The sequence below is a fragment of the Columba livia genome, chromosome 2 (genome assembly GCF_036013475.1).
Source record: "Columba livia isolate bColLiv1 breed racing homer chromosome 2, bColLiv1.pat.W.v2, whole genome shotgun sequence".
Classification (NCBI taxonomy): Eukaryota; Metazoa; Chordata; class Aves; order Columbiformes; family Columbidae; genus Columba; species Columba livia.
Window position 1 is genome coordinate 19,304,043 of NC_088603.1, and position 26,635 is coordinate 19,330,677.

The 26,635-nt window shown below is 41.3% G+C and overlaps 1 protein-coding gene across 45 annotated transcripts in view; it reads right to left on the bottom strand.

Moving 5' to 3' along the window:
• The window catches only part of KIAA1217 (KIAA1217 ortholog), a 361,882-nt gene that overhangs the window by 46,447 nt on the left and 288,800 nt on the right, over positions 1 to 26,635 (bottom strand). For 39 of the 45 annotated variants that reach the window (XM_065050729.1, XM_065050726.1, XM_065050746.1 and 36 more), the window contains one exon: positions 5,417 to 6,240. In XM_065050729.1, coding sequence (XP_064906801.1) covers positions 5,417 to 6,240 — 824 coding nt within the window. Of the gene's footprint in view, positions 1 to 5,416; positions 6,241 to 13,098; positions 13,341 to 24,134; positions 24,450 to 26,635 lie in introns of those variants that run through there. The other 6 variants (XM_021285328.2, XM_065050738.1, XM_065050753.1 and 3 more) reach the window with 6 other exon arrangements.

A 26,635-nucleotide genomic window follows, 5' to 3' on the forward strand; every position in this document is an offset into this window, starting at 1 on the left:
AGCAGTCTGTCCTGCCATTCTTTCCTGTGCCGGGTGGGCCGGGGTCCCATGGAGGACAGGGCAGGGGGGATGCGGAGCACTGGGTCTGGCAGAACAAACCGCAGCGGTGCCTCTTTGCCGGTGGTGGCAGCAAGAGAAGGACAAACCCTGTCTCTGTTCCTAGACTAATTTCCCAGATAAATCTGCATCTCTCCACCACCCAGGAAGGGCAGGGAGGGTCCCTTCTACAGCATTTGGGAAAGAAATGGCTGTTTTATCAGGCTGAGCAAGGAAGGGCATTGTTTTGCATTGTTTTCCTGTGAATGCTGGGAGAGTCAGAGGGTGGCACACTGGGGAGGAAAGGTGGGAGCAAGGTCAGCAGCAACTCCCAGCTCTGAGAGGCCTCTTGGTCAGACTTGGCTTTGGCTTTGTCTCATCACAGACCTTGACCAGCAAGGCAGGGACCAGCTGCTCACCAGCCCTGTTCTCCCACAGCCTGACCCACAGCCCCAGGGAAATTTGGGCACTCAGGCCCTGCCCCAGCATCTCGCTCCCCACATGCAGCAGGGGAATAACAAGCCCTGGTTTCTGCAGGGTCCATGCACTGAGACATCAGGTTTCATCACCAGTTTCTTCCTTATAGCTTCATAGGGGTTTCATGTTATTCCCTCTACTGCAACTAACTGGATGGAAGTAATCCCAAGCAGGGTACGGTGTACTGCTGAACTTCTCACTGTGATGTTATTTAACCATGACATGCATGTTTCTTCCCTTTCCTGGAGCCATCTTTAATATTCACATCACTGAGAAGACACTTTGTACAGACACAAACTAGAACTGGGCTGTGTTTCTGTTCACTCATGTTCCTATCTGACTGTAGGCTGTGCGTCGTATCATCCATAACAGATGTACTCAAATACCAAGTCTGACACCACAAACTAATTGGCATCCTATCCTGGAGAAAGATTTCCAGTGACTTCATATTTTACAGTTAAACTCTGAGTGAAGTCTGTATAGTAATCAAAAAGAGGGTCAGAGACAGGGAAAATTGTATTTCTTTCCATATTATCCTACAAGAGAAAGATTCCATTAGAAATTTTTTTATCTCACTGGGAAATTTAAAAAAAGAAAGGAAAAAGAAAAGGGAGCAGGTTATCTTTCCCAATGGCTTCCCTAGAATCAAGTGAAAGTAGAACAGCCAGACTTTACCCCAAAGTCCCCCCAAAACAGCAGAGTGACTATCCTGGAAGGGTGTGAAGCAAAGAGCAGCAGAACTCTTCTGCACTCTGCTCTCTCCCCAAGGGAAAGATAAACACAGGTGAATATTTCAGTCTTTTAAGAATCAGGTTAAACTCAAACTTTCTACATCTTGAAGCTAAAGAGAAAAAAAGCAGCTCTGAAGCACTGCTAGATGTAATACTATTTGACAGCTCTTATCCAAGAGCCTGCATCTCATCTTCCTACAAACAGTTTCTCCAACAAGGGAAGCTGAAGTACCATTTACCTTCCCTCCATCCTCTGTTTGTCACCTGCATTCATCTTTTTCTGCCTGATTAGTCAACATCTTTCAGAATGGAAGATGCAATTTTGGCCCTATGGAAAATGTCTGAGAGGGTATTCCTGCACGGTCCACCTTTCTTATACAATTCTCATTGCTGTCCGTGGCTTTACGGAGTACAACCATTTTTTTGTAATGCATAGAGAGTTCATCCATACTTTAACATATCAAATAATAAAGTGGTTTTCTGATGGGAACAATATTCAATAACCTACACATGGCCATTACACTTCAGCGTAATGAAAGCCACAAGCTGGGAATGCATACACATTTTTTTGCCCAGTTCTACCATAATCTTTTCTCACTAATGTGGCATAAAAAGTAGAGAGCAAAAGTTTTGTTCAGGAGGAAAAGAACCACAGTACACTCCTGAAACACTTGCAGGAAAAAATTGTATAGAGCTACCTTGCTATTCTAAGGATTGTATTTTAGTAAGTAGCAGCATTTCCTGTATACATATTCAGCACTATCAAATAGCCTAGAATTTTGCAAGACAATGTTTGTTTTAAATGCAAAGAATGTAAGCTAAATGGCATTTAATTTAATGCACTTTCAGGTAAACAGCTTCTTTTCCAATTTATCAACATCTAAACATCTGCTTTGCCTGCAGTAACTTCCAGAAGTGTCCACCGTAAGCTACATAAACACGCCATCAAAAAATATGATAGCAAATCACTGTTTAAACAACTCATGCTCACTCACAAAAATTCACTCATTCATCCTGTAAACCTCAGGTTTAAGGGATAATGACCCCTTAAAGATGAACTGCTGCAACTTGTTACAACCTCTGATATTTTTGTGAATATGAATACTAACATATTTTATTCTTTAAAACCTCCATGAACTTGTTTCTCCTCACTGTTGTAAAAGCATTTTATATGGAACTCTTCTGGTAAATGAATTACTGGGAGAATTTATTCAATGCTTTATACTGCAGAAGTAGCTATCTTGAAAGTACCCAAGGTAGAACAGTTACAAGAAAGAATTACATGAAGCAACTGAATCCCGCTCAACTCTGGCTTAAATAACAGGCTTGACAAGACTGGCTTCCACAATGCAAAACTAAGATGGGAAACTGGGAAACTCCAAAAGAAGAGATAGGAAATACCGGTTTTCATCTTTTGTAGACCCGAATCTGCTGCAGTTAACGTTCCAAAGGTAATTGACCCATTTTCTTAAACAAAACCAGGATATGGCCAATTAGAGATCTGATCTGCTATAAGTACCCAACATATTCTGATAAAGTGTATATATATAGATACAGATTAGATATATACCACTTCAGCCCTGGACTGGAAAAACTGAAGAAGAATTAACAGGGGAAGACAGATTCATTTTAACTTCTGGCATTGTCACTATCCATTTTAATCTTTTCTCTGACTTAAACTATGCATTGTCATGAGATTGTGACAGTGCTGCTTCAAGGTAATCTCCACAAAGGGATGGCACAAGAGACGTTTTCTTTGTTTTCAGCACGCTCCACTAGAGACTGAAGGAAGAGCAGTGCTGAGATGATGGGTTCGATGCTTGCAGGGTCCCCAGCCCACTCCTAAATGGGTCAGCACGGGGGTCTCTCCTGTCACAGAGCACCAGTGCAGCAGACCTCCCCGCTCAGCATCCCCATGGCTGACACACTCCATCCGCCCTTCGGCTGCTACCCCACGCCTGACACCATCGGCACGCTGGCTGTCTGAACACGCCACCATCCACTTGCTGTGCACTGGTTTTTAGGCTCTTGCACAGCCATCAGCAAGTGGATAACGTGCGCCACAGAGCACCACACACCTCATTTTTACAATGCCTGGAAGAAGGAGAATTCAGCCTCATCTCTCCAATCCCAAAATACTCTTACTCACAGAAGCAAGCCCAGTTGTACTGCATATGGGTAAGTCCTACACAAGGAGTTACAGCATACCTTTCTGCCATTATATATATCACTTTCAGGTGTTCATAACAACCTTGTAACAATTCAGCCCCTGCACAAGCAGGAAAAGAGCTTGGATATCCTTAATGATCCTTGTTTAGTTTAGTACAATCTCAACTGTGTTTGCTTTCAAAGTTCATGAAATTATTACAAAGCTACAATAAGGCTCAGAGCATTTTGTATCTGTAGAATGCAAACCAAATTCTTAATATTGCAGTGGTTAGAAAACAAACCAATTTGCATAAATTGCTTCTGGTATTTACAATTACTTTTCAAAAGGTCACACTTTTTCAAGGTTAAAAAAACCCGCAACCCATAAGGGCAGCTTTCAGAATGATTTTTTCAGTGCTGCGTGGCTAATACTCACCATGCTGAATTTTAAGGTAATGTATTTATTTGGAAGTGTAATTATGCAAATGTTATTTTCATCACTGTAAATATATTCTGGGACCAGGACTAAAACTCCTGGTGCAAAGCTCCCCTTCAGGAGCTGCAGAACTATCTGTACAGTCACTCTTTATATATTCACAAATATACAGCCTTGTGCATGTCTGTGTAGCTGAGTGAGCAGGTGAGATGTCAAAATAGGAGGAAGAAAGTCACACAAACTGGAAAGCTGTTGGTGTCCTCCCTTTAAATTTAACCCTGTAACATGAACTTCTGAAAATTTTGTATCTGAAATCTATCTCTGGGATTAGAATTGGCAAATATAGCTCAAATTACTTCCTAATTGTAATAATGGAAGCTTGAAATTTCAGGTACCCGCATCTTTTTCTTGAAAATAAACAGATACAAATCAGGTTTCATTGACCCTACATTGTTATATACCCTAACTCATACCCTTGTGTCAACATAACTACCAAGCTATAAACCTGTAATTTCTGCAGATGGCTGGTTTTCTTCCATCCTCCATTTTCTCCCCACCAATGGACTTCACAACACATTCTTTTTGCTGGCCAAGCACGGTCAGAAGTGACAAATTGTTGAGCAAGTTGCTCAGGTTGAAGTTTTGGGGCTTTACAAAGCTCCATATCTCCCCAGTGGTTAAGGCAGTCAGTAGTTACCTTCGGCCTCTGTGAGCTCAGCACTTTCCAGCTATTCATCTTCACTTCCCTAAAGAGCTCTATAAAAGTTAACAGCACAAACAATACGCTAGAGATTAGCGCAATTCATACAAACACAAAGCAACCGACTGGCAGCGCAAGGATTTTTTCTCCTAGGGCAGGGTCTATGGCAGGAGAAGCCTTCACAGACCTTTGCATAAATCTGGTCCTTAAAAAGACAGGAGAGATCATTGTCATCATTGTCAGCTCACAGAAGTCAACAACAGTCAGGTCACCAACTATTTATGATGCTGGAAAGATCACTGGGAACAGCATTCATCTTTCATTTTCTTCCCTGGGACAGACTCGCTCTTCTCAGCAGTTTCCCCTTGAGGAACATTATTATAAACAACTGTCCTATTTTTATGCAAATTCATGTTTTACAGGAGATAAGACAGTAATGATAAATTCTTCCCATTTCCTAACACTAGATGAGAAAAACTCCACTCCATAAAGAATGAAAATTGTAATATCAGAGTGTCATTCTTAACAGGGGTTGAAATATATTCTCTTATTAGCAGGGACAGAACATTATTTGTTCTTCTAACATGATCTGGTTGCCTGGAAAGAAAAATCCTAGTTAATCATTTTATTTTATTATATTTTTTCCAATGACTGAAATTTACACAAATGAAAATAACTAGGGATTCATCATGGGTTGACAATACTTTTGGATTAATAACGGGTGGTGTCGCATCTCCTCTAAATTACTAACTACCTTGACAGACAGCTAATAAACACTGCAGCCCAGCGCAGCAGCCTCCTACACATTACGTTGTCCCCTGGGTGTTAAACGACACAAGATTAGGAGCATTTCTTATTTGCATAAATTAAGCCCTGGCTCTGCCTTACCTTGTCTCCTTGTCCTTGGGCATCACAGGTGTCCCATAGCCAAAAGCCTGCTTGTCGACTGGGGAGGGCACTGCCTCTGCCATGCCGAGGCTGCTCCGTGCTTTCGTGTCCACAAACACTGGTGGTCCCGGCTCCTTTTTGAAGGACTGGCGGCTGGGGGAGGACCTGTCGGGCTGGATGGTGTGAGGGGCAATGTGGGCGCTGTGGTGAGGATGAACATCGACCATTCTCAGGTCAGCCACCCTGTGTGGGGAGGCAGGAGGCGTTTTGGAGCTGAGAGTGGGCAAGTGGCTCTCCGGGTACTTCCGTGACTTTTGTCTGTACAAGGACTGCTCCAGCATTTCAGGCTGCATAGAGGGGTTGCAGTAAGTGCTTGATGACCTCATGGCACTGCGATGATAGGCTATGATGTGATCGGGGACATCGAGGGGGTGTCCGGAGTGGGGTGCAGCCACACTCATCCTCCCCTCATGAAACAAGTAGGGGTCACCATAGAGACCTTCATTTCGGACCAGGGTAAGGCTTTTGTTGCTCATGTCCTCATCTGGCTTCACGTCCCGTCTCTCCAAAATGGCGCTTGGGCTGGGCGATATGGAGCGCGAGGCTGGCACGCTAGAGAGCCGGTCCCTGGGGATGGTGGCGTTGCCTGGCACACCCATGGGCCGGCCCCCACCGTAGGGAATCCTGGATGGAGAGGGAGGCATGGAGTGGGGCACCGGGGTGGAGGGTGGAGAGCTGGGCATTGCATGTGGAGCATGCATGGCAGATCCGGGGCGGGAAGCGCTTGAGCCATCTCGGCCCGTATAAGCGATTTCTCTCTGCATCTGGAAGGAAAAGGAAAAACACATAAGATACAAAATTACTGAATGAGCAGAACATGATGTGTGTTGTGACAACTTTGACCTCTACAGAAAAAAAAAGGGAAAAATACCTAACCCTGGAGACCAAATAATTTGTCATCTGCTTAAATAAAACACTTTGGGACCTCAGTGCCTAAAGAAAAAAAACACCTGTAAGCAGTAATAACAGGGGCTGCATGTTAAAGGAATATGAGAGTTTTAAAAATGTGTTTATTTAGGTAAATACCACCTCACCCTAAGCTGATATTCACAGCTATTAAAGCTGAAATCAGGGTTTTCAGTGCAAAGTGTTCGAAGTACATGTGACAGACTTAAATGGTTTATTGATCAGACACACAGGGTATTGTTCACTGATTCCAAACCAGGAAGAAAATGCTGATGCTCTGGCATCACAAACAGACCTGAAGTCCTTAGACAAGGAAAATATTAACTAATTTGCCATTCACTTCAGTGTATGATTTAGCCTTTTGCTAACAACTTAATGTGGTCTTTATTACACAAATGATACACAAAGTATAGGAGTAAAACACACACAAACGTTTATCAACTGTAACACAGTCAAGCTGCATGAAAACAGTTATGCCACAGGTTTCCTTCATTGCAAAGATAACAGTGCTTCAGACAGTTTGTGGAGTACACACTCAGAAAGTCACCAAATATTTTATCGTAGTTTTGTAAGCAGCAGCAGTAGCTGCCAGCAGTAGGGAATGAGCAAGCAAGGAAAAGAAAGGGAAGACTTCCATAGCACCGCATTAGTGCTTTGTTAACAGAGGCCTTGGTAGAAACCTGCAGTGGATACATGTGCTTCTGAGATTGTGGCATCTGACTCTGCCCAGCAATCACCTCTCTAGATGGCTGAACACTGTCAATGACAGACACAGGAGAAATTCTCCCTCTAGCAAGCATCATGTGCCTGCTCCTGGTGCCTTAGGGTGAAGTGGATACAGAGAGAGATGAAAAAGTCAGCTGAGTTCCACCAGTTACATAGTAAAAATAAAATAGAGCTTCTAAAGCTTGTGTTGGCAACTTCAGCTTCCCTCTCCATCACTTCGAAAGGATTGTAGAAAACCGAACATCACCAAGCCTGACTACACATTCCTAAAGTTAGACAGCACACACTAATGTGTAGTGGAAGTTGCTGATCTGAAATCTTCATCATTTTTCTCCCCTCTCACTTCTTGCTTTGGCAATGTGACCAGATTCATTGCATTTACTGTGATCCTTAGCTGATAAAGTAAAAAAAGTATATTCTATTCCTGCCCCACCACAGGTTTTTCCACTGGTAAGGGAATTGCAATGGCGGTACATAAACAATAGCTGTTCTCATCACGGCAGGCTCCGCACTTGGGAATTACAAATGACGTTCCCCAGGGCCAGAGATCAAAAGTCTGGAGTATCAGGTATCAGAAAGAAGAAAGGAGATAACCTGATTGTGGCAGCAGCAGTAATAAATAAATATAACAGAACAAAGCAGCGTGCTGGGATGGGTCATAAATGAGCCAGACAGAAGTCATCAAGCGAAAGGGGAACATGGGATAATTTTTTCAATTGCATAGAGAATTACTGTGGCCTGGTCTTTAAAATAAAATATAACTAAACAGTATTAATAAAATTATCAGTGGGCATTCAACATAGTTTTGTGTTGGCTTGAAGAAACACTGCAACATACTGAGCTCTGTTGTGTGTTCAGACTCTGGACCTGGGCCAGCAGAACAAAAAGACTCCTACAGACCTGAGCAGCTTTGGGATCGTGCCTCCAGGGATAGGCAGCGATAGATGTTTTGCACTGAGAGAAGAGCCCAGAGAAAGAAAATCTTCCTTGGTTTCTATTGTACAAGCTATACCATGCCCTGTTTAGTTGCTACAACAGACGCAATAGTATCTGGCACAGAAACCAGAGACACTGGGATATGCTGGGTTGCAGTGAGGGGAAAATTCCAGCGTTACCTTGTAGAGAGACGAAAATTTCCATGGGAAGCTTTGAAAGCAACAGGTTTAATTTCCCCTAACTTCTGGACTCCACATTCCTGCAAATGCTCATTCATTTATCATAAACCAAAGAAATCTGTCAAAGAAATATTCCTATTTTCCACCTTAACGTATTGCCATACTTTAAGATGGAAATGAGGAGTTGAAATACAGGGCTTAGCTGTTGCTCAAAAGCCCATGTCTGAGTACTGACATATATAATACTATTGACTTTTCCTTTAAAATAGCACTTGGAGTACACAGCCTGAATCAAGACCCCACTGGGCTGGGCAGGGCACTAACGCCTGGGCAGACAATCCCTTCCTGAGAAGTTCACTTTCTATTTCAAGCCGTGACCCGGCCCCTGGGTGGGGTGTGCAGACAGGGAGAGCAGCCGGAGCCACAGAGCCCACCGTGCCCAGGGCAGGTGGGCTGGGCAGGCTGGGCTGGGCAGGCACACGAGCTGAGCCTTACTGGCTGGATTACAGTGTCTTCTGCCACCTGGTCCATATTTTTCCCCTTTCCTCTTTTGTCTCTTCTCCAAAATCTCCAGATTCTTTGCTAATGGCAACTTTAAACACGTGAATGATGGTCTCTTCTTGCTTCTCATCTCTACATCTTTTGTGTGATAGTCAAGGCACACTACTCTCTCTCATATAAACCCCACTTTCCGTGCCGTTGTAATTCTTCTGCCCTCCAACAGAAACCCCATGTTGCTCAATGAAAACACATAGTCTAATATACAGGCTGTCTTAAGCCACATGTTCTTGGACTTCAACTGCATGACTCAGGGACAGAGAAAGAGGATAGTGGGCTTATCTGAGCCTCTAAATACCAGGTGCTACCACAGCCAGTTGGTTTGAGGGACAAAGAAAGAAGATTTTTTACTGCAAGCACAGGATCATGTGCTTTTCGACTGCAGCCATGTAATATGTTTGCCTGAGGGTGTGGTTTTCTTTAGTATATGGCTCTTCCTTGTTCTTACTGCCTGTAGACTTTACATCCCCCAAAACAGAAACTTGTTTTGTCAGTCCTTTGGTTGAAATATGGCAGATGGCTAGCAACAGTTTCTGTATAAAACATTTGAGGGGAAAAGGTATCACTAAGAATCTTTCACATTATGTAGTACAAAAGTATGTCCTGTGGAGGTTTTTGGTCAGTCTAACAGCACTTAAGTCTGTAAGATAGAGATCTGGAATTTTTTTAAAGCAGAGCAATAGAGACACTGAAGATTGTGTCTATATACTGAAAAATGATCAAAATATAAAACCAGTTACATTCTTTATTTCAAAACTAGTTGGCATACTCAATAACTGTATTTTGAATATGACTATGCAGAAAGGTAGCAAACCAGCTAACCATCCACCCAAACGGGTGGCTTTATAAAGAGTCTTGCCTGTGGTAGCTAACACAAAGGTGGGCAGACCCAGTGTCTCTGCATACAGCGGAACACAAAGCTGGTGGCAGCTCCTGGCCTCTCAAATAGCACCGCTCCCCTCAAAGAAGGACAGAGTCATGGTACCATAAACGGTAAGGATAGCAAAGAGCAAGCTGCTGTTCAGTGGTTCAGAAGCTGATGATTTCTGCAGTACAATCCCATCTGTCATGTTGTCCCTCAGGATCAATACATCACTATGCTGATCTTTAAATTTGTTGTTAGGGCTGTCCTGTCTCATGGGTCGCTCTTGTCGTCTGTTCCAACATGGGCATCTCACAAGGAAGAAACTATCCTTACTTCTGTCTCTCCAGCTGCCTCAACACATCATTGGCCCCTGTGGCACACACCAGCCAGGGCAGGTGGAGCTGTGCCTGCTCGCACCAAGCACTGAGCCTGCCACCGATTCCTCAGCACCACACCAACCCTTCACTTCACCATGCAGCTGGATACCTGAGGTACAGCCTGACTCACGCCGTTATCTGCTAATATCTCATAGCAAAACACAGGCAAAGAGAAAAGTAGGACAGAGTTTCTGACCTGGCAGCCCTTCCCATTGTTCTCCCAGGTCTTGTCTACGCCAACAGAGAACACAGCAACTGGCTTTGCCCCAAGGATTTCAGCCTGCCAAAATACCTACATAGAGCATGTTCCCTAGATGGAGCTTAACCATGCACCCTCTCAGCAACACCCTGGAGTTCCCAGCAGACTCCATTAATCACCTCTCAGGCATGTGAAGCTGTTACTTTTCTTACTCTCCCGTTGACACCCTGTGTTGACATCCCTGAGGAAAGTGAACCCAACAGCCAACAGAGGACACCTGAAGCCTGGAGTGTCTTTGATGAAAAAGCAACAGAAATACTAAATACTGATACAATACTGATAAATTCATCTTCTAGCTGTAAAAAGGCCTTTTATGAAAATTGCTTACCAGAAGAAAATCCTCTAAAAAGTGAGGCAATCCTTCACTTTTCTAATCAGGAAAGACTTAATTAAAGAACCCCAAATCCAACAACAGTAATAATCCAGGTGAAAGCCCAAATCTGCTTTTTCAAAAAACCTATCATATATAGTTTTAATATTTCTAAAATATTTTACAATAAGAAACAGTGCACTTAAAAACTACAGAATTGGTAAACAAAGTTTTTAAAGTATCTGTACCACGACTATCTGTCTAAAGCCTGTGCTACCAGACATCACTGAGAGGTTGTCACACTTGTCTGTTCTTGCTTTCTTATGGTAAGCCTTTCAATTCCTTTAAATTTCCCCATTATACTGGGTCATTACAGACAAAAACCCACCAGGCTGGCTGCAGCTGTGGGTTACTCCAGCTGCCCAATGCCATATTTGATAACTGCAAACAGATTTGCATAATTTTTAGCTTTTTCTGGTCAGGAACTTTCAAATGAAAAATACTTCCAGCAAAGAATGCTAATCCAGAAGAGCTGAAACGTTTGGTAAAAACATCAATAAAGAAAAATGTTGGAAAAAACAAAAAACATGCAGCAGATTTCACTCAAACACCAACATTATTTCTTATCAGACATCCCTGGAGTTCTCCAGAGCTTTGGCTTTCCAGAGTCATAGACTCGGGGCAACTTGTTCAGAGTCTGCCCTGGAGTAGGGACTCAAGCTCTTCCATGGTCTCTTCAGCAGAGCAGGTACGTGGTAGTTTTGGGGTGATCTTCTAGACCAAGTAGTAAAGCATGCCAGGGGTTTCAATGGCCATTGCTTCTCAGCAGTGCTTCCAGACTAGAAGCTAATTTAGCAGTTTTGGCTAAGAATGGACCCCCTGATGCCCAAAAGAGAGTTCAGACTATGAAACAGCTGACCTAGCCTAAGTTGGAGATCTGGCTTCAGCTGAGTGTGGCCCCACAGTACAAGGCTCTAGGAGCTTCCAGGGTTCACAATTGTTTTTCATTATGGGAACCACATGCTGGTAAAATAAAACTCATTTCAAATGTTTAAACTTCCCATGAATGGGGAACTCCAAGACCCAGCTAGCTGTTCTTAACATGTCCCACATATTTCCATTGTTTTTTCCTGGATAATTTTCCAGACAAGGAGTTGCAAAACCCCCCGAGAAATCTTAGCATTTATTATCATTAACTTCCCATTCTTAGCATGCATCTAGGTTTCAGTTCTTTAGCTCCTTTTGCACAGTTTTGGTATATGTCCAGCTGTAAAATCTCTGTAGTACAATGAACGAAGGGCTGAGGTAAAAGAACACCTATGAAACTGTAATTTTCTGATTCTAATGTCTGATTACACCACAACAGATTTGGAAACTTAACTGGAAACTTAATTGGACATAAATTGATATGACAAGAGAATCCCTGGGTTTCTCTTCCTTCATTCAAGCTTTTAATTTCATGGGGTTTATTTCCCTTGATCAACAATGCTGCAATCAGCCAACATAAGATGTTTCTTAGCATGAGCCTGTGATGGTAAGTGATGGTGAATCCACCCAGTCCTCCAGCTTCTGTGATCATAAACTGTTTGGTTTTTTTTGGTGCCAGGCTTAGCTGGCTAGAGGCTGAAATGAATGAAATAGGAGAACCAGAAGATGATGTTTCACTGTCCTAGGAGATGGAACATAGAGCACATAAACATGACCCTCCAGAAAGGAGGCATCCTAAGTGAAGCTTAAGCAGCGCTCATCACCATCCTACTCAATATTGCTGTGACATCCAGACTTCATACCTTTCTGCCAGTTGTGCAGGTGTACACAAAGGTTATGGCACAAGCACTGTCCAATCCTCAAAAGCAGAACTTTTAGGATACCATATTGTAACTGCCCATACACTGGCTTCAAGCTCAGCCACTGCATCATTTCCCTTTCTATGCCACAGAGCATCAAACACATTCTTAACATTATTGTCCTGTATTTTATACCTGTAACTTTAATGAACCCTTGTGCAGGAACCCAGTCCCTGCAACAGTCCAAATGTTTTACCTCAAGGTATTTTACATGTCTCAGTATGTCCTTTTATATCCCTGACTACATATAAACTTAATTCATACCATATCCTAAAGCTCCAGTGGGGAAAACAAAGAATACCTGGTTCATTTTTTACTGAATGTAAAACAGATCCATAAAATGCTAAGCTAACCACAAAACAAATTTAATGGTAATATCTAAAATAATGTTTGATTGCTTCACCTTGCCTTTAAGTCAATGTGAACGCTGAAGACGGATCTTGCAAATAAGCAGAAAGGAGAGTTTCAGACCAAATCCTACACAGTCTGCTCTTTCAGGCAAAATTTCTTCAGCTATCCTGATGCTACTCTCACTATTTGTTTCTACAATTAAAAACAGTAGCACTGTTACTACACTCCTAGACAACCTTGTTACCTACGGACAAATAAAACAATCTTTGATAAGATTTTTTTGCTCTGAAATAATTAAAGCCACTTACTGTTACTTAAGGAAATCACCTGTATGGCTACAGCAGCAAGATGAACATTTGGTTCCACTTCTTCTAATAAAGCACTTTCTGTTTTCAGCCTTGAATCTAAATCCTCAGTCTATGGTATAATGTTTTGTACATCCATGCCTTCTGGGAAAAGGTTTTGAAACGGTAAAAATGTTCCTCGTTCCCTCTGCTCACAAGAGGCACAGGCCATCTTGCTCCACCCGGTCACAGAAGTAACGCTGCTTCAATAGACTGAAGTACTTTTCCACATGACAAGCTTGCAATTTCTCCTCCCCTTCGAAATTAGTCACTAAATAACCTCCTTGGCATGTCACCCAGTCACAAACTGTGCAACGCCATGTGATTCAATCGCTCAACCATTTTTTTAATGTGTGCCTATAAGATGTATAGAAAGAGGCTAACATTATGGAATGAAGCACAAGAGAGACTCACAAAGGGGAAAGCCATAAATAAAATAGTGAGTAACCTCTGTTTAGGTAAGAGAGTGCATTTCAAAGGCAACTATATGAAACATATCCATATTAATTCCCCAGCAGGTGAAGACCTCCAATTATTTAGCAAACCCAGTACCTACAATTCTAGAAAAAAATACAGGAGTTATAAACCTTAGAAGCTTTTTGCGTACTCAGATTGGTCGTGATATTTGGTAGAAGGAAGCGCAAGCCCCTCCCGTGGAGGAGACTGTCTACTCATTAACCAGCCACCTGAGACACTTGGCTAACCTGAACTTTGGGGCCTCTATAAATCAATCTCTTTGTTATCTCTGCAGCACACCACACTAGTCATTATGATTAGTTGTTTGGTGGGCACAATAGAGGGCACAATAGAGAAGGCAAATATTAAAAAGAAATGAAAACATAACAGAAAGGATGCTTCCCTCCCTTCCATCCCCTCACACCAAAATCTCACAGAATACAGAAAATGTCTTCTTAAAACTACAGTATTTACAGCCTAAAAGAGATGGCACTTAAATATCATAGTGGAAAATCTCATGAAACGAGCACCTCCCAGGTTTGCAGTTATCTTCTGGAGGGTTGGGTTTTTTTGCTGTTGGTTTAGAGGGTTTTTTTACGCAAGTAAAAAATTGTCTATATCATCATGACTGGTATTCAAAAAGAACCACAATGCAATTGAAGCACATGATCATGAGCTAATCATGCTGTAAAGAACCTTTAATGGGACCTTACTGGAGTAACATTTCTGTTTCACAGTACTGCTCAGTCTCTCAGCCATTAGCAAAGAAGGCATCATTCATTTCTGCCACAAAAGGGCAATCTGACACAAAGCATTTAAATAACAGGACAAAGATCAGAGCAGATCTGGCAGCCAAAACTAAAAATCCAGGTGTTCCACCCCTTACTACACCCAGCCCAACAGCAGAGAAGTCCTCCACCTTTGTAAACAGCTGCAGTGTATTCTGATTTGTAACGTACATTGTAAATTTGTGTGCCACTATTGGTCTTGACCAGAACTTCACAAAGTTTATATGTAGTGCAAAATAAATAGTATTTTCAGAAACGTAAACAATATTGATTTTGTCTTAAATGTTTAGCTTTCGGTTTCACTAAAATATTTTAAAATATTATTATTAAATATTTGCACTAGCATAATAATAAAGTATTATTATTGCACAGAAACAATGTTAAAGTTACTTATTTTTATTTCAAATTTAATCAAAATTTTTTTCTTGCAGTATAGGAGTAAAGGCGTATTTACCATTGAAGCATCTGGTTTATATCTGGCAGGTTTAACTAACCAGTCAAGCATCCCCTTTTAATGAGTGGATGTATATACTTATCTTCACCTAGTTAAAAAGCTGCTTAGGTCTGCTGACCAACCAGACTCAAAAACATCACAAGTGAAAAATACAAGCAAATTATCCTGGTACACTTCTATGCTACACGTGCTCTCTAACAGTTGCAGAGTATGTTCTTCCATCCATGTTCTTCCTTACAGGATAACAAACCTGCAGTGAGAAATCACATTATGATGCTAATATGCAGGATAAAAAAAGGCCTCTCTGTTTCACTGCAGTTTCTCTGCAATGAATTGCAAGCTGGTAGGATGCACATTTTCAGTAATTGGACTCCAGCATTATAAAGTATATCCCAGAACTTCAGACATACTAGAACTAGTTCTCCATACATGTGGCACTATATGCAAGAGTCTTCAAGTACATCTGATGCATCCAAAAAGTTTTTCATGAGAGGAATGAATTTTGTTTTAATTTTAAAATACATCAGGCACAACATCATAAATACTGCACAGATATATCATTACCAAGGCTGTAATTTAATTTGTAGGTTCTAACAATGCATACAAACCATTCAAGCATCACTTTCCATTTCAATTACTTTATCAGAGCCCTCAAGCCTTGTCTAACTTGCCATGTATAATCTCATGTTTAATTACTTGCCATACATTTGTTTCTAATGTACTGTACAGAACAAGAGTTCCTTTGCAGTTCAACCCCCTGTACAAACAAAGGACATGCCCCTAAGAGCCGCAGCACCCCGTGCTTCACTGAGATCAAGCCTGGAAGACTAGCTTAGCTAATTACTTTAAAATCACTGTTAATGTCCACGTTAATGATAGGCCCAAGTTACCACTGAGCTAAATTGCCCATCACCCTACTTTCTTCTACGTTTTTAACAACGTTGGTCCATTGGACCTTTCCATCAATTTGCCCATCACATTAATTATTTTCTGTTTGCTTTCCTCATTTTTAAAGGGAAAAATTATTAGAGACACAACATCGGCAAAACACACAATGATAAAGTCAGACAATATTTTGAAGTCTACTGTGGAGCACACACATGTGGCGTAGACATAATTTATTGCTTGACCACTGATCAAAGTTCTTTCTGTTCCTGATAACAGCCCTCTGCTTCCTAGTCCCTTAATACTACTTTCATGGATGGAAATAATTAAGCAGTTAATGCCTTGTACTGCTGTAAACAACCATTTCCTTGACAAAAAACAGGGAATCACTTATAGGCTGGATTGCTTGTCACTAACTCAAGACTTGGTTTCATTCTCAGCGCTCCAGAGCAAAGCTTGTGATGGAGTCAGTGGGGTTTTGCTTACATGCAACAAGTTAGTTCAGTCCAGAAGAATCGAAATGGGAAGACGGTTTGCTGATGATGGCTTTAGCTGTATAACGAAAGAAGCCTTATTTTCTCCTGGCTTTCTTTTGGGGGGATTGAGTTTTTTGGGGGCATTTTTTTGCCATGGAAGGTCTCATGCCACCTCACCAGTCCTGTAGCCCACTCAGCTTCTGATTCTGATCCAAGAAACTAACAGTGTAGGAGGACAAAACCTATATATGGAGTTGTCTGCTGGATGTCCTAAATCTGCAGCCTCTGATACACAAGACTCTGGAAGGCAGCTAGAGAACCACCATCAGCATCTGTCGATCCTCTGCTTAGGCAAGCACCATGACAGACACCTCTCAGTGTGGTTACTCACTTGCCACAATGAAAGGAGAGATCAACCCCTACCTTTGCCTCCAAACATTCAGCAGAGGAAGAAAAAAGTGGTCATACCAAATCTGACCTCAGTCTCAGCTGCTTCCCCATGGCAAAAATGGGGGAACAGAACACAGACCCCCAAATTGCTGTCCTTCACAACATCACTGAGGTGACACACACCCCAGCCAGGCTGTGCTGGTGCCACCCTGCACTCCACGCTGCTCTCCATGAGCCTGAATAACTCTTCCAAATTGGCCTCAACTTTCCCACATCAGTTCTCCAGCCCACTGCCCATATTTATACCTACAAGGATGTGTGTGGTATTCCCCTTCCTACAGAAGCTCTTTGAATTTGAAAAGCCAAGCTAAACAAACAGGGAGCAACAGAAGAGTTCTGGCTGCCTGACACAAACTGGATTTGAAATTATGCACAGACTACACTATCTTATCCTAAACATACATGTTGTTTGTTATTCCCTCTGTTTACTGATTCTGAAGGGATGCAGTGAAACAGATATGCCTTGGGGTAGACACAAGTAACATAAAGTTCTCTTATACTTATTCCAAACTCCCTAGTTCTCAAAAAAAATGCAAATAAACAAACAGAAAGCACTCCCACACCACAGAGCACATTAACTACTCGCTAGAATGAACCACTATAAAGGGGGCAGGCAGCTCCACAGCTTCACTGCTGGCAAAGGCCCACACTCGACAGAACAGCTGGTTCTTGCAGTGTAGAGCAACCTGTACCTGAAGCCTTTGAACCAGAACATGAGTGAGCATCTGAGCTCCAAGAGAACAGTGCTTCATTGTAACATGGATATTAACATTACATACACATACATACATACATCTATGTTTTGCATACCAGCAGTACATTTTTGGCTTATCATTTGGTGATGGCAGATAAACATAATCAGGAATTTTAGATTTTTAGGGATTCAAGAAATTCAAGGCAAGCAAGTACAAGTGGGAAATCCTGTGCGGGAAACTACAAGACTCTCAAAATTTATTTTAAGTTTACTAGAGCAAATATGGCCAACTCTCACTGGAGCTGCATGAAGAAGGTCCTGCAAAACTGAACTATTACGTCAGGTCTGCAGTCTGTCTCTCTACACTGTAATTTAAACCTCATGCTTCCCCCTCATTTCTGTACTGACTTAAACATACACATTTTCCTAGCTATAGGAAAGTATCACACAGTATGTATTGCAGACACACATGCATTAAGCACCTCTCAGCAGCTAAAACGGTGCTATTAGTTGCTCTGTACTGAGGACTTGTCTCACCTAATGCTGTGTTAAAGGACAGTCAGCCTGGCACCCTCCAGAGTCAGCTCAATCCCTCTGCAGCGGGTGGGACAAGTTGCTCCTGGCGTTCCCCACCTCTCTCCACTGACTGCAGTGGGCGGCAGTTTCTACCCTAAGCTTATAAGGATTAGACTTTTTTCCTAATTCCCTGTAATGAGCCTGCCCATATGTCTTTTCATTTAGTTCAGTCTCTGCTCTGGTTTTCATCCTATTTCTTTCCTTTTTTTTTCTTCATGAGTCAAGTTGAGATACTATAATATAGTGAGAAGGGATAATGGCAGCTCCATTCCAGCTGCTGATTGCTAGTCCAGGCAATAGACTCCACTGTGATCCACCTTGGTGAATCCACCCTGGCCTGTGGTTCCTGTTTGACTGAACTAAGAATGAAGGGTCTCTACCCAAAGTTGGTAATAAAAATTATTTATTTATCAACAAACCAATACAGAAGCATCTCCACTTTTCATTCTCCTCTTCCTCTGTCCTAACATTAGCACATTTACTTACGCCTGAACTTTTTAAATCCTAAATGTAGAGGACTGAGTTTGTAGCATGAAATTTTTCCTACTTAGTCCATATGGAATGCAGAAATATGAACAAAAAATAGCAAACATTTAACTAATATATAATTCATGACTTGGACTTGATGATCTTAAAGGTCTTTTCTAACCTAAATGATTCTATGACACTTGGGAAGTGATAGAGTAGGTACAGAAGAATTATATGGGAAGGTAACAGGGAATTCTGAGAGTAAAACTACAGAAGAAAGAGGAAAACAGATAAAGCAAAAGGAGACTGAGACAGGGTGAAGGATAGTAATAGGAGTTTGTGAAAGAGGCCAGAGACGAAAGAGAGCAATATTGGAGATGGAGTGCTGAGAACTAAATAGGGAAACAAAAAAAGGATAATAAATAACAAAGAAACAAAAATAGGAAACCTAAGTTAGGAGGTGAGGAACTGATGAGAAAAAGAAGAGTTAAAGAGACTATAGCACGTGAAGTGAAATGCAACAAATAAAAATCAATGAAAGAATGAGAAACAGAACAAGAGTGGAAAACATGAACTAATGCAAATTTTCTTCAAGGATAGAAGATTTTGCCTTAGTTCTTTTTATTACAAAGCCATAGCCTAGCATAGCAGGCATGGGACATAGGGAAAAAGAAGAGGGAAGAGAAAGAAGACAGTACATCCAATATTATCTTCTTCAGTTTGGGTTAATATTCTGAGATTTTGTTGAGTTTATGGAAGGGAGGTCAGAACATGAGGATGGTTTTTAGGAAAGAAATGAGCAGCAGTAAATGCCAGCTGGAATGACCTGTGAATGCTTGAGGACATGGGCAAAGAAGCTATGACCATCACTTGCCTTTGCAATCCCCTCTCATATTCAAAGCAAAGACATTTGAGCTGCACTTTAAAGCTACAAATGGCTTTTGAAACATAGTGCTTAGTTCAGCCATTCCCACTGGAGATATAGTTACAGCTCAAAACAGCTTCATCTCCTCCAGACGCTGCAGAAAATAAGAGCTCTCTGAAGTCAGGCGTTGGTGCAGCTTCTCTGAAACTGGACGTGCAGTGGGACTCAGTTCTGAGAGGTAACGCTGAGGTGGCGGGTGCCCTTTGCACACGTCTGGTCATTAGTGGGGGACAACAGAAATTCTGTTTTGATGAAATCAGCACCAAGCTCTGACAAGTGGTGAGACATGTTCTATATGTGTGCATGCAGCCCCTACTTCTCACAAAACTCTTTCCCTTATAAATTCCATTGCATTATCAACTCCCTGACCACACAGACTTACGACCCCAAGCACACCTGCACATCAAGACCTCTTTGGCCATCGTGTCCAATGGCTCTTCCCATTCCTAGACTAAGATGAGGCATAAAACAAGAATCCAACCAAAGATAAAGGGAAAGCAATATTACACTTGCCATAAAATGTTGAGCTTACAACATATACCAGTTTAAATCTAGCTAGAGAAGCAGGCTCTACATTTGGACTCACCTGGTTACATCTGTACTAAACCTGTTGACACTCCCTAGTTGACATTGTCGAAGATTAGCTGTCAATGGGACAACTTTGCTGACACACTGGGTGAACTCCATCTGGAAAGGAAGGGAGCATAAGGCCATGTAGAGCCTGACCCAGAGCAGACCCATGAGGGCTTCCAGTCTAGCCACGTTTCAGGCAACCTCAGCAAAACAATGCATGAGATGCAGCACGCTTTGCATTGCTCAGCCTGAAATCACAGTGCCTCTGTGTGGAGGTTTATTCCCCCAGCAACATTTCATTCTTTGAGCTATCTTCCTGCTACCAGTATGCATTACTCTGTTCCTGAACGGCAAGACGAACATCCAGATCAGTGAGCCTAGCACACACTCTTTTCTGCGTATTTATGAGTGTATTTCATTTCCTAGAAACAAATGGAATGTGAGCTAAAAAAAAAAAAAAAAAGTTAAAATTATCCAATTAAGCAGAGAGAAGTTAATAAATCTCTCATGTTTGATTTTCCTATGCTTCCCTAGTGTACTTTCCAGACAGAATAGTGTGGTGAGTATACTAAGAAACCTCTTAGTGTTTCAGCCAAGATTTTTCAGAATGTTATCACAAATGACAAAAATATAAACACACTGAAACATAACACATTTCAATCCTAAAAAGGTCGGATTTACATAATTACATCATTGGTTTGCCAATATCCACATTTATCTCATCAGTATAGCATGGCCCACCCATTCCATAAGCTATTAGACTGTTTGGACTGAACATATAAAAGCTGTTACTGATTTTTTTTAAGTTATCATTATGACATCCCTCATAACTAGTGCTCCATTCAAACCAACTGTTTCTCTTGCTTTCAAACCCACTGCTTGTTTCTTTTGCTTTTCCACAGGTGTTTTTTAGGTAGAATTTTCTGAGAACAAACAGGAGTAGTGCAATTGATGAAGATGTAACCAAGTAGTTCCTCCCCGCTCCTCATCCTGCTTCAAGAGCTCAAGCACATCATGTACATAACATAGACACAGCCACCACCAACACAGGGAGCCAAACCCTTCAGACCAGTCTCAATTTCAGCACTTCCTCAAGGCACCACTAAACTGATGGGGTCATCCCTTTCTTTTTCCAAAAAAGGAATAGTTTCGAACACGTACAGTTCTGGTACAGATCAGCATTTTTATTTGGTTTAAATATACTGTATATCAGATTTCTGCTCTTTAAAAAAAGAAGTACTGTTAGTAACTGCACTCATAAATCAAAATAAATGCATGGCTTTCTAACTCGCTGTACTAACAACTCAGCTCTTACTTTTGTTCCATATTTGTATCTCTCTCACTGCACTGAAGCCAAGTAAAACTGAACAAGTTAATATGGTTAAATGAATGTGAAGGAAAGCATAACCCTTGGTCTCATCTGGCATTACCAAACAACTGAGTCAAAACACAATTTATATTACAGATGTATGGAATAGGTTAGGACATAAATAAAATGTTATAAACCAGAGCTGATAGTTAAAAGACCTAAGCAGTGTGTTTACACCTGTAGCCAGCTGTTTCTTCCAATATAAGGAGATAGCAAATCAGAAGAAGTAAGTTGCTGTGCTGAATTTTGGAGTCAGCACTATCGGCAGGAGAACTATGGTCAGGGAAGCCTTATATACAACTGAATTTTGCAATGCAAGTGTCCAAGTAGCACTGCACACCTGGAAGACCCAGCAGTATTTGCAGTTGTAAGTACATTCTTTGGAATGTTAGAGGTGCTATCAGTGTCCCAATTAGGAGTTTTCTTAAATCACAAGTTTCTTCCTATACTGTTTTAGCTCTACGTTTTATTTTGATTTTACTTCCTTCTATCCAAAAAGATACACAAATTGGTCAGTATGACTGATGTAAACAACCTAGTCTATCCTAAGGTCAAGCTATCTATAGTAAATATTAAATGACTGAGGGACTAGCCCTTTACCAAACACACCCGTTCAATCTTTTCACTTAGTCACATGGACTTCTAATTTGCAATGATGTAAGAAAGGCATATATTTGCACAAAAAATAATTTCAGCATCACATCATTTCTCATGGAGTCCTGTTGCCAGCTGATATTTGCAACTGTCTTGCTTTTGCCAGCTGAGGCTTTTTTTAACCCCAGATCTTAACATGGATCCAAGAAAAGATATTTTTACTGCTCACATTTGCAGAAGTCTGAGTAGTTTTCCAGAGCCATTATTAGAAAAAGTACAATCCAACACAGAGAAGAATCAGGATATGTAGCTGTGTTCTCCTGAACACCAGGTACTGCTTAACTCCTCTTTGTTAAAAGGAAGATAGGGACGGAATTAATTCTTTTTAGTATTCATTTGGCCTATCTAGAGTCAGGTAACTAATAATATACTGAAGCAAACACTGACTGGAAAGCAGAGAATTTGGGACACGATGGTGAAGTATCACATTTTGGATTTGTGAAAAACTTCTTCGGAAAGTTTGAACAAAGAAAAACCATTGCTTCTAACTTTACTTGGATTCTAGAAACCGTGGTACCAAAACCTCCACCTCCACAAAGTGATTTTTAATCCCTCTTCGAGTAACAGCTCATTTGGAAAGCTAACTGGAAGTCATAAAGCTTGGTTGGACTTTGGCTTACGGGACTCCAGCAATTCTGATAAGCTTCCTGGTTTAGAAAAGATGTGAAGGAGGACCCTCCCCTCCTAACATGGGAAGTCACAGCCACAAGCATTTATACAATCTGTCAATGTGTTTAGGGAGCACTGGCAATCGGGACTCTGCCGACTACTTTGGAATTTCAAAGAAAAAACAGCCAAATTAGTGCAAACTGCTTTACTAAAATTAAGGGTAGTGATTTAAAAAAAAAAGGAAATTTTATGTAAAAAGTGGCTGAGTAAGAATAAAACCAGAAACTAGGAGACAATAAAAATGGATTCAAATCCAATCCTTATGTTTTTATTATGTTTTTATTCAGGCCAAGGTCCCAGTGAAGGCAGGAAAAGTTTTGCCTGAGAACCTCAGACTTATGAGAGAGATAAGGCTTCTAATTTTAATGAAGGGCTGAAAATACCTTCACACAAGACAGATCATATGTTGCCATTAAGAAACTTCTTCAGCTCCAGGGCAAGCTCTAAGCAAACCTCAACCTGAAAGGCAGGCTGGCTTGAATAGCGGCCTGTTAGTGTGAAATAAAGAACTCTCCCTCTAAAAATTCCACTGAAACAACTGTATTGTGGTTGCAAGTTGATCTGTTTCCACAGATGAAACTCTCCGGGAGTTTCCAGGTAACTGGTGCGTGCCATCTACCATGCGACACTCCTCTTAGACTAACTGGAAGGTTACTGTGTGGGTGCAGCAAGCTCATGTTCCTTGTACGGTTTAATATCAAGAACGTGACACTTCCCTTCAACGGCCAGCTTGATACAAACTTAAAATCCATCCTTGTTATTGGAAAATTTAAAAAAAAAAAAAGAAGTATCTTTTAAAATGTTGGTGTGGTAATAGAATCTACATGGTTATATTCCTTACACACGATGTTTGCGAAATAAATATCAAACACCAAAGCACACAGTCATCACATTAAAAAGCCACAATGCAGTATCCATCCAACTATAATGCAGGATCTGTATCTTTAAACAGACTGACTTATTGCCAGATAACATTTGATATCGTTTTTTATCCAGCAAAAATTAAAAAATCATTTTTTTCCCTTAAAATTCTATCTACTTTCCCACTATGTTAGGCTTTATAAAGCAGTAGGCATTGTACATCAAAGGACATATGAATGAAAGAGAATAGGTACATTCACAGTCTTTCATCACAGTCTGATTTGATGCAGATACTTCTCAGTGTCTGCAGCTCTGTAGCAGCATAAATAACTGGCAACTACTGACAACCCATTCGTATCAGTACAAAAATCTGTATCTGTAATAAAAAAAAATCCAGACCATCAGAGACTTCTTTTCTATATTTTGTTCAAATCTGAGAAAGATTTGTAATCGCAAGTTGGAAAAGAATTGTTTATTTTTAATAAGTAGGTTTGAAACTAGACATAAAATCTGAGAGTAAAGTCTGGTGTTTTACAGAGCAATTAAGCATTTATTTTCTCATATGACTCAAGGAAGAAGAAAGAGTTTTCATTGTTCTGATTTAAATTCCTAGTTAATCTGAAAATGTCTTTTACTTTGGAAAAAGAAAAAAAAGAAGAAAAGAAATTATATATCTTTCATTATTCATAAGCATCATCTTACCTCACATCCCTTGCTGAGTTTCGTTTCTAGACGACTTTGGCAGGTATTTTCATTTCAAATTAGTTTCAACAATACACACTTTTACATCTTCTCTTTAAAATAAACCGCTTTTTCCCTTTTCCTCAGACAAAGTATGTGGGCTAAAAGAGCTGTAGTGTCTCTGTTCAAGCGATTTCATGGACACTCAGAAGCTTGCTTTCTACTGTATGAAAGTTAAATCTGAGTAAGGAAGGCATTTTTCCTGTCCCGGAAATCAGTATAACCAAAACCAATGCTGAGCTAATGAGAAATGTTTCTTCCATGTGTTCTGTTTGGCAGACACTGCAAGTCATATCAAGGAAACACGTGATGTTTATAAATACAATATGGCTCATGTTGTCATAACCTCTCAATGACAAAAAGAGCATTAGAAAAAGCAGACAGCAAAACAGCAGGAAAGATGAGATTTGTATCATTTGGAAGGTCTCTATCAGATAATAGAGGTATTAGTGTTTGCTTTTTCTTATTTCTCTTTCTTCCCAAAAGAAAACGAAGTTTTATAGTAATAGGATCAGTAAGGCAAACACATGGCAACACTGTTCTATAGGCATCCTAGCACTAAAATGCGTTCATCCAATTTATTGCTTGAATTCTTTTACAATAAATGCTTTTGTTCTAAATACCTCTACAAGTTCAGGGAGCTGTTATTTTTTTTTTTTTAGGTGTAACATGCAATGCCCAAATGTAATTTTGGCAGCACTTGCAGCTTTTATGTTTATTGATGTTAAGATCACAAACAATCCAATGAAAAGTTAAACATCTCAAAGAAGCTGGATGTATGTTTACAGGTACCTTAAGAACACAGAAGGATGATCCTGCTTTTATTATCTGTCTATCTTTCCTGCAAACCAGCACTGAATTTCAGGCCCTTTGAATGCTTTAAATTATTGGGGAGTTGTTTGAGGGTTTGTAGCACACGCAGGGCTTCTCTTAAGTTCATGAATAGCATCTAACTCTAAAGAGTTAAAATGCTGGCAACCTGCTAGCCAAACAGTTTCAGGGGGAAAACAAAAAGTTGCTGTTGTGCAATTTCAGTAATAAAAGCTATTTAGTGCAAAAGTTTGCCCAGCTTACCAAGTGGCTGTCTCATTTTACTGTACATCTCATTTTAACTCATCCCCCCTCATCTTGGCAGCCCAAACCCCCATCACTGCTAGGCACATCATCAACTTTTTGCTGCTCTAACTCAGAAAATGTGGAGTTTCCCTGTATTCTCCATTCCTCAACTCAGCTCTGACTTAGCTTGCCCTAATTAGAATCATAGAATCACAGAATGTCCTGAGTTGGAAGGGACCCACAAGGATCATCAAGTCCAATTCCTGTTCCTGCATGTGACAACCCCACAGTTCACACCATGTGTCTGAGGGTGTTGTCCCAGTCTCTTCTTGAACACCGTCAGGCTTGGGGCCATGACATCTCCTTGGGGAGCCTGTTCCAGTGCTCCACCACCCTCTGGGTGAAGAACCTTTTCCTAATGCCCAACCTAAACCTTCCCTGGCACATCTTCCTGCCATTCCCTTGGGTTCTGTCACTGGTCACTAAAGAGAAGAGTTCAGTGCGTGCCCCTCCTCCTCCCCTGGTGAGGAAGCTGCAGACCCCCATGAGGTCTCCTCTCAGTCTCCTTCAGGCTGAACAAACAAAGTGACTGCAACCGCTCCTCATACGGCTTCCTCTCCAAACCCTTCACCAACTTCATAGCCCTTCCTGTCCTTCTGGACACTCTCTAGTAGCTTAATATCTTTTTTTTTTTAATGATGTGGCACCTGAAACTGCACACAGTGCTCCAGGTGAGGCCGCACCAGTGCAGAGCGGAGCGGGACAATCCCCTCCCTCGAGCAGCTGGCCATGCTGTGCTGGATGCACCCCTCTTTCTTGGCGAAACAGTCTAAAAAAAATCCAAAACACCTGAAAGTGCAACTCAATACAACAGCAACCACAACGAGCATTTTTTGGGTATTCTAGCCTCACCCACCTAGCAGAAGTCTGGGATAAAGCACTGACCTGCTATGGCCTTATGCAAGTCAGGGAACTAAGCAAAAAGATGGTGGGCCTAGGAGATTTTAAAACAAAGTGCCACCCACAGACTTTACGGCAGGTGGTTGGGAAGAGAAAGATTGCCAAGAAAAATAGCTGCTGGTTTGTTGTGAAGTAAAAATTCCCTCCCAATTTTCAAAATTGGCAGGCAGATGAAGCCCAGAACAAACCACTGCACAAACCAGCATTATTAGCATCCAACTGTGCCACCAGAAAGGCAGACAAGTTGCAACGACAGAAGGGGGAGATTATAATTTAGGATTCTTCCCCTTTTAGACACTCCATAAAAGGAGAGTGTAGGGAACGAGGACAGAAAATACGCTGCACACATTTGGTGGAGGAATCACTTCCACTTGGAGTCACCAGGGGCTCCCAGCAACAGCCCAGAATAAAAGGAGCTGCGACACTTCCAAAGAAATTATATTCAT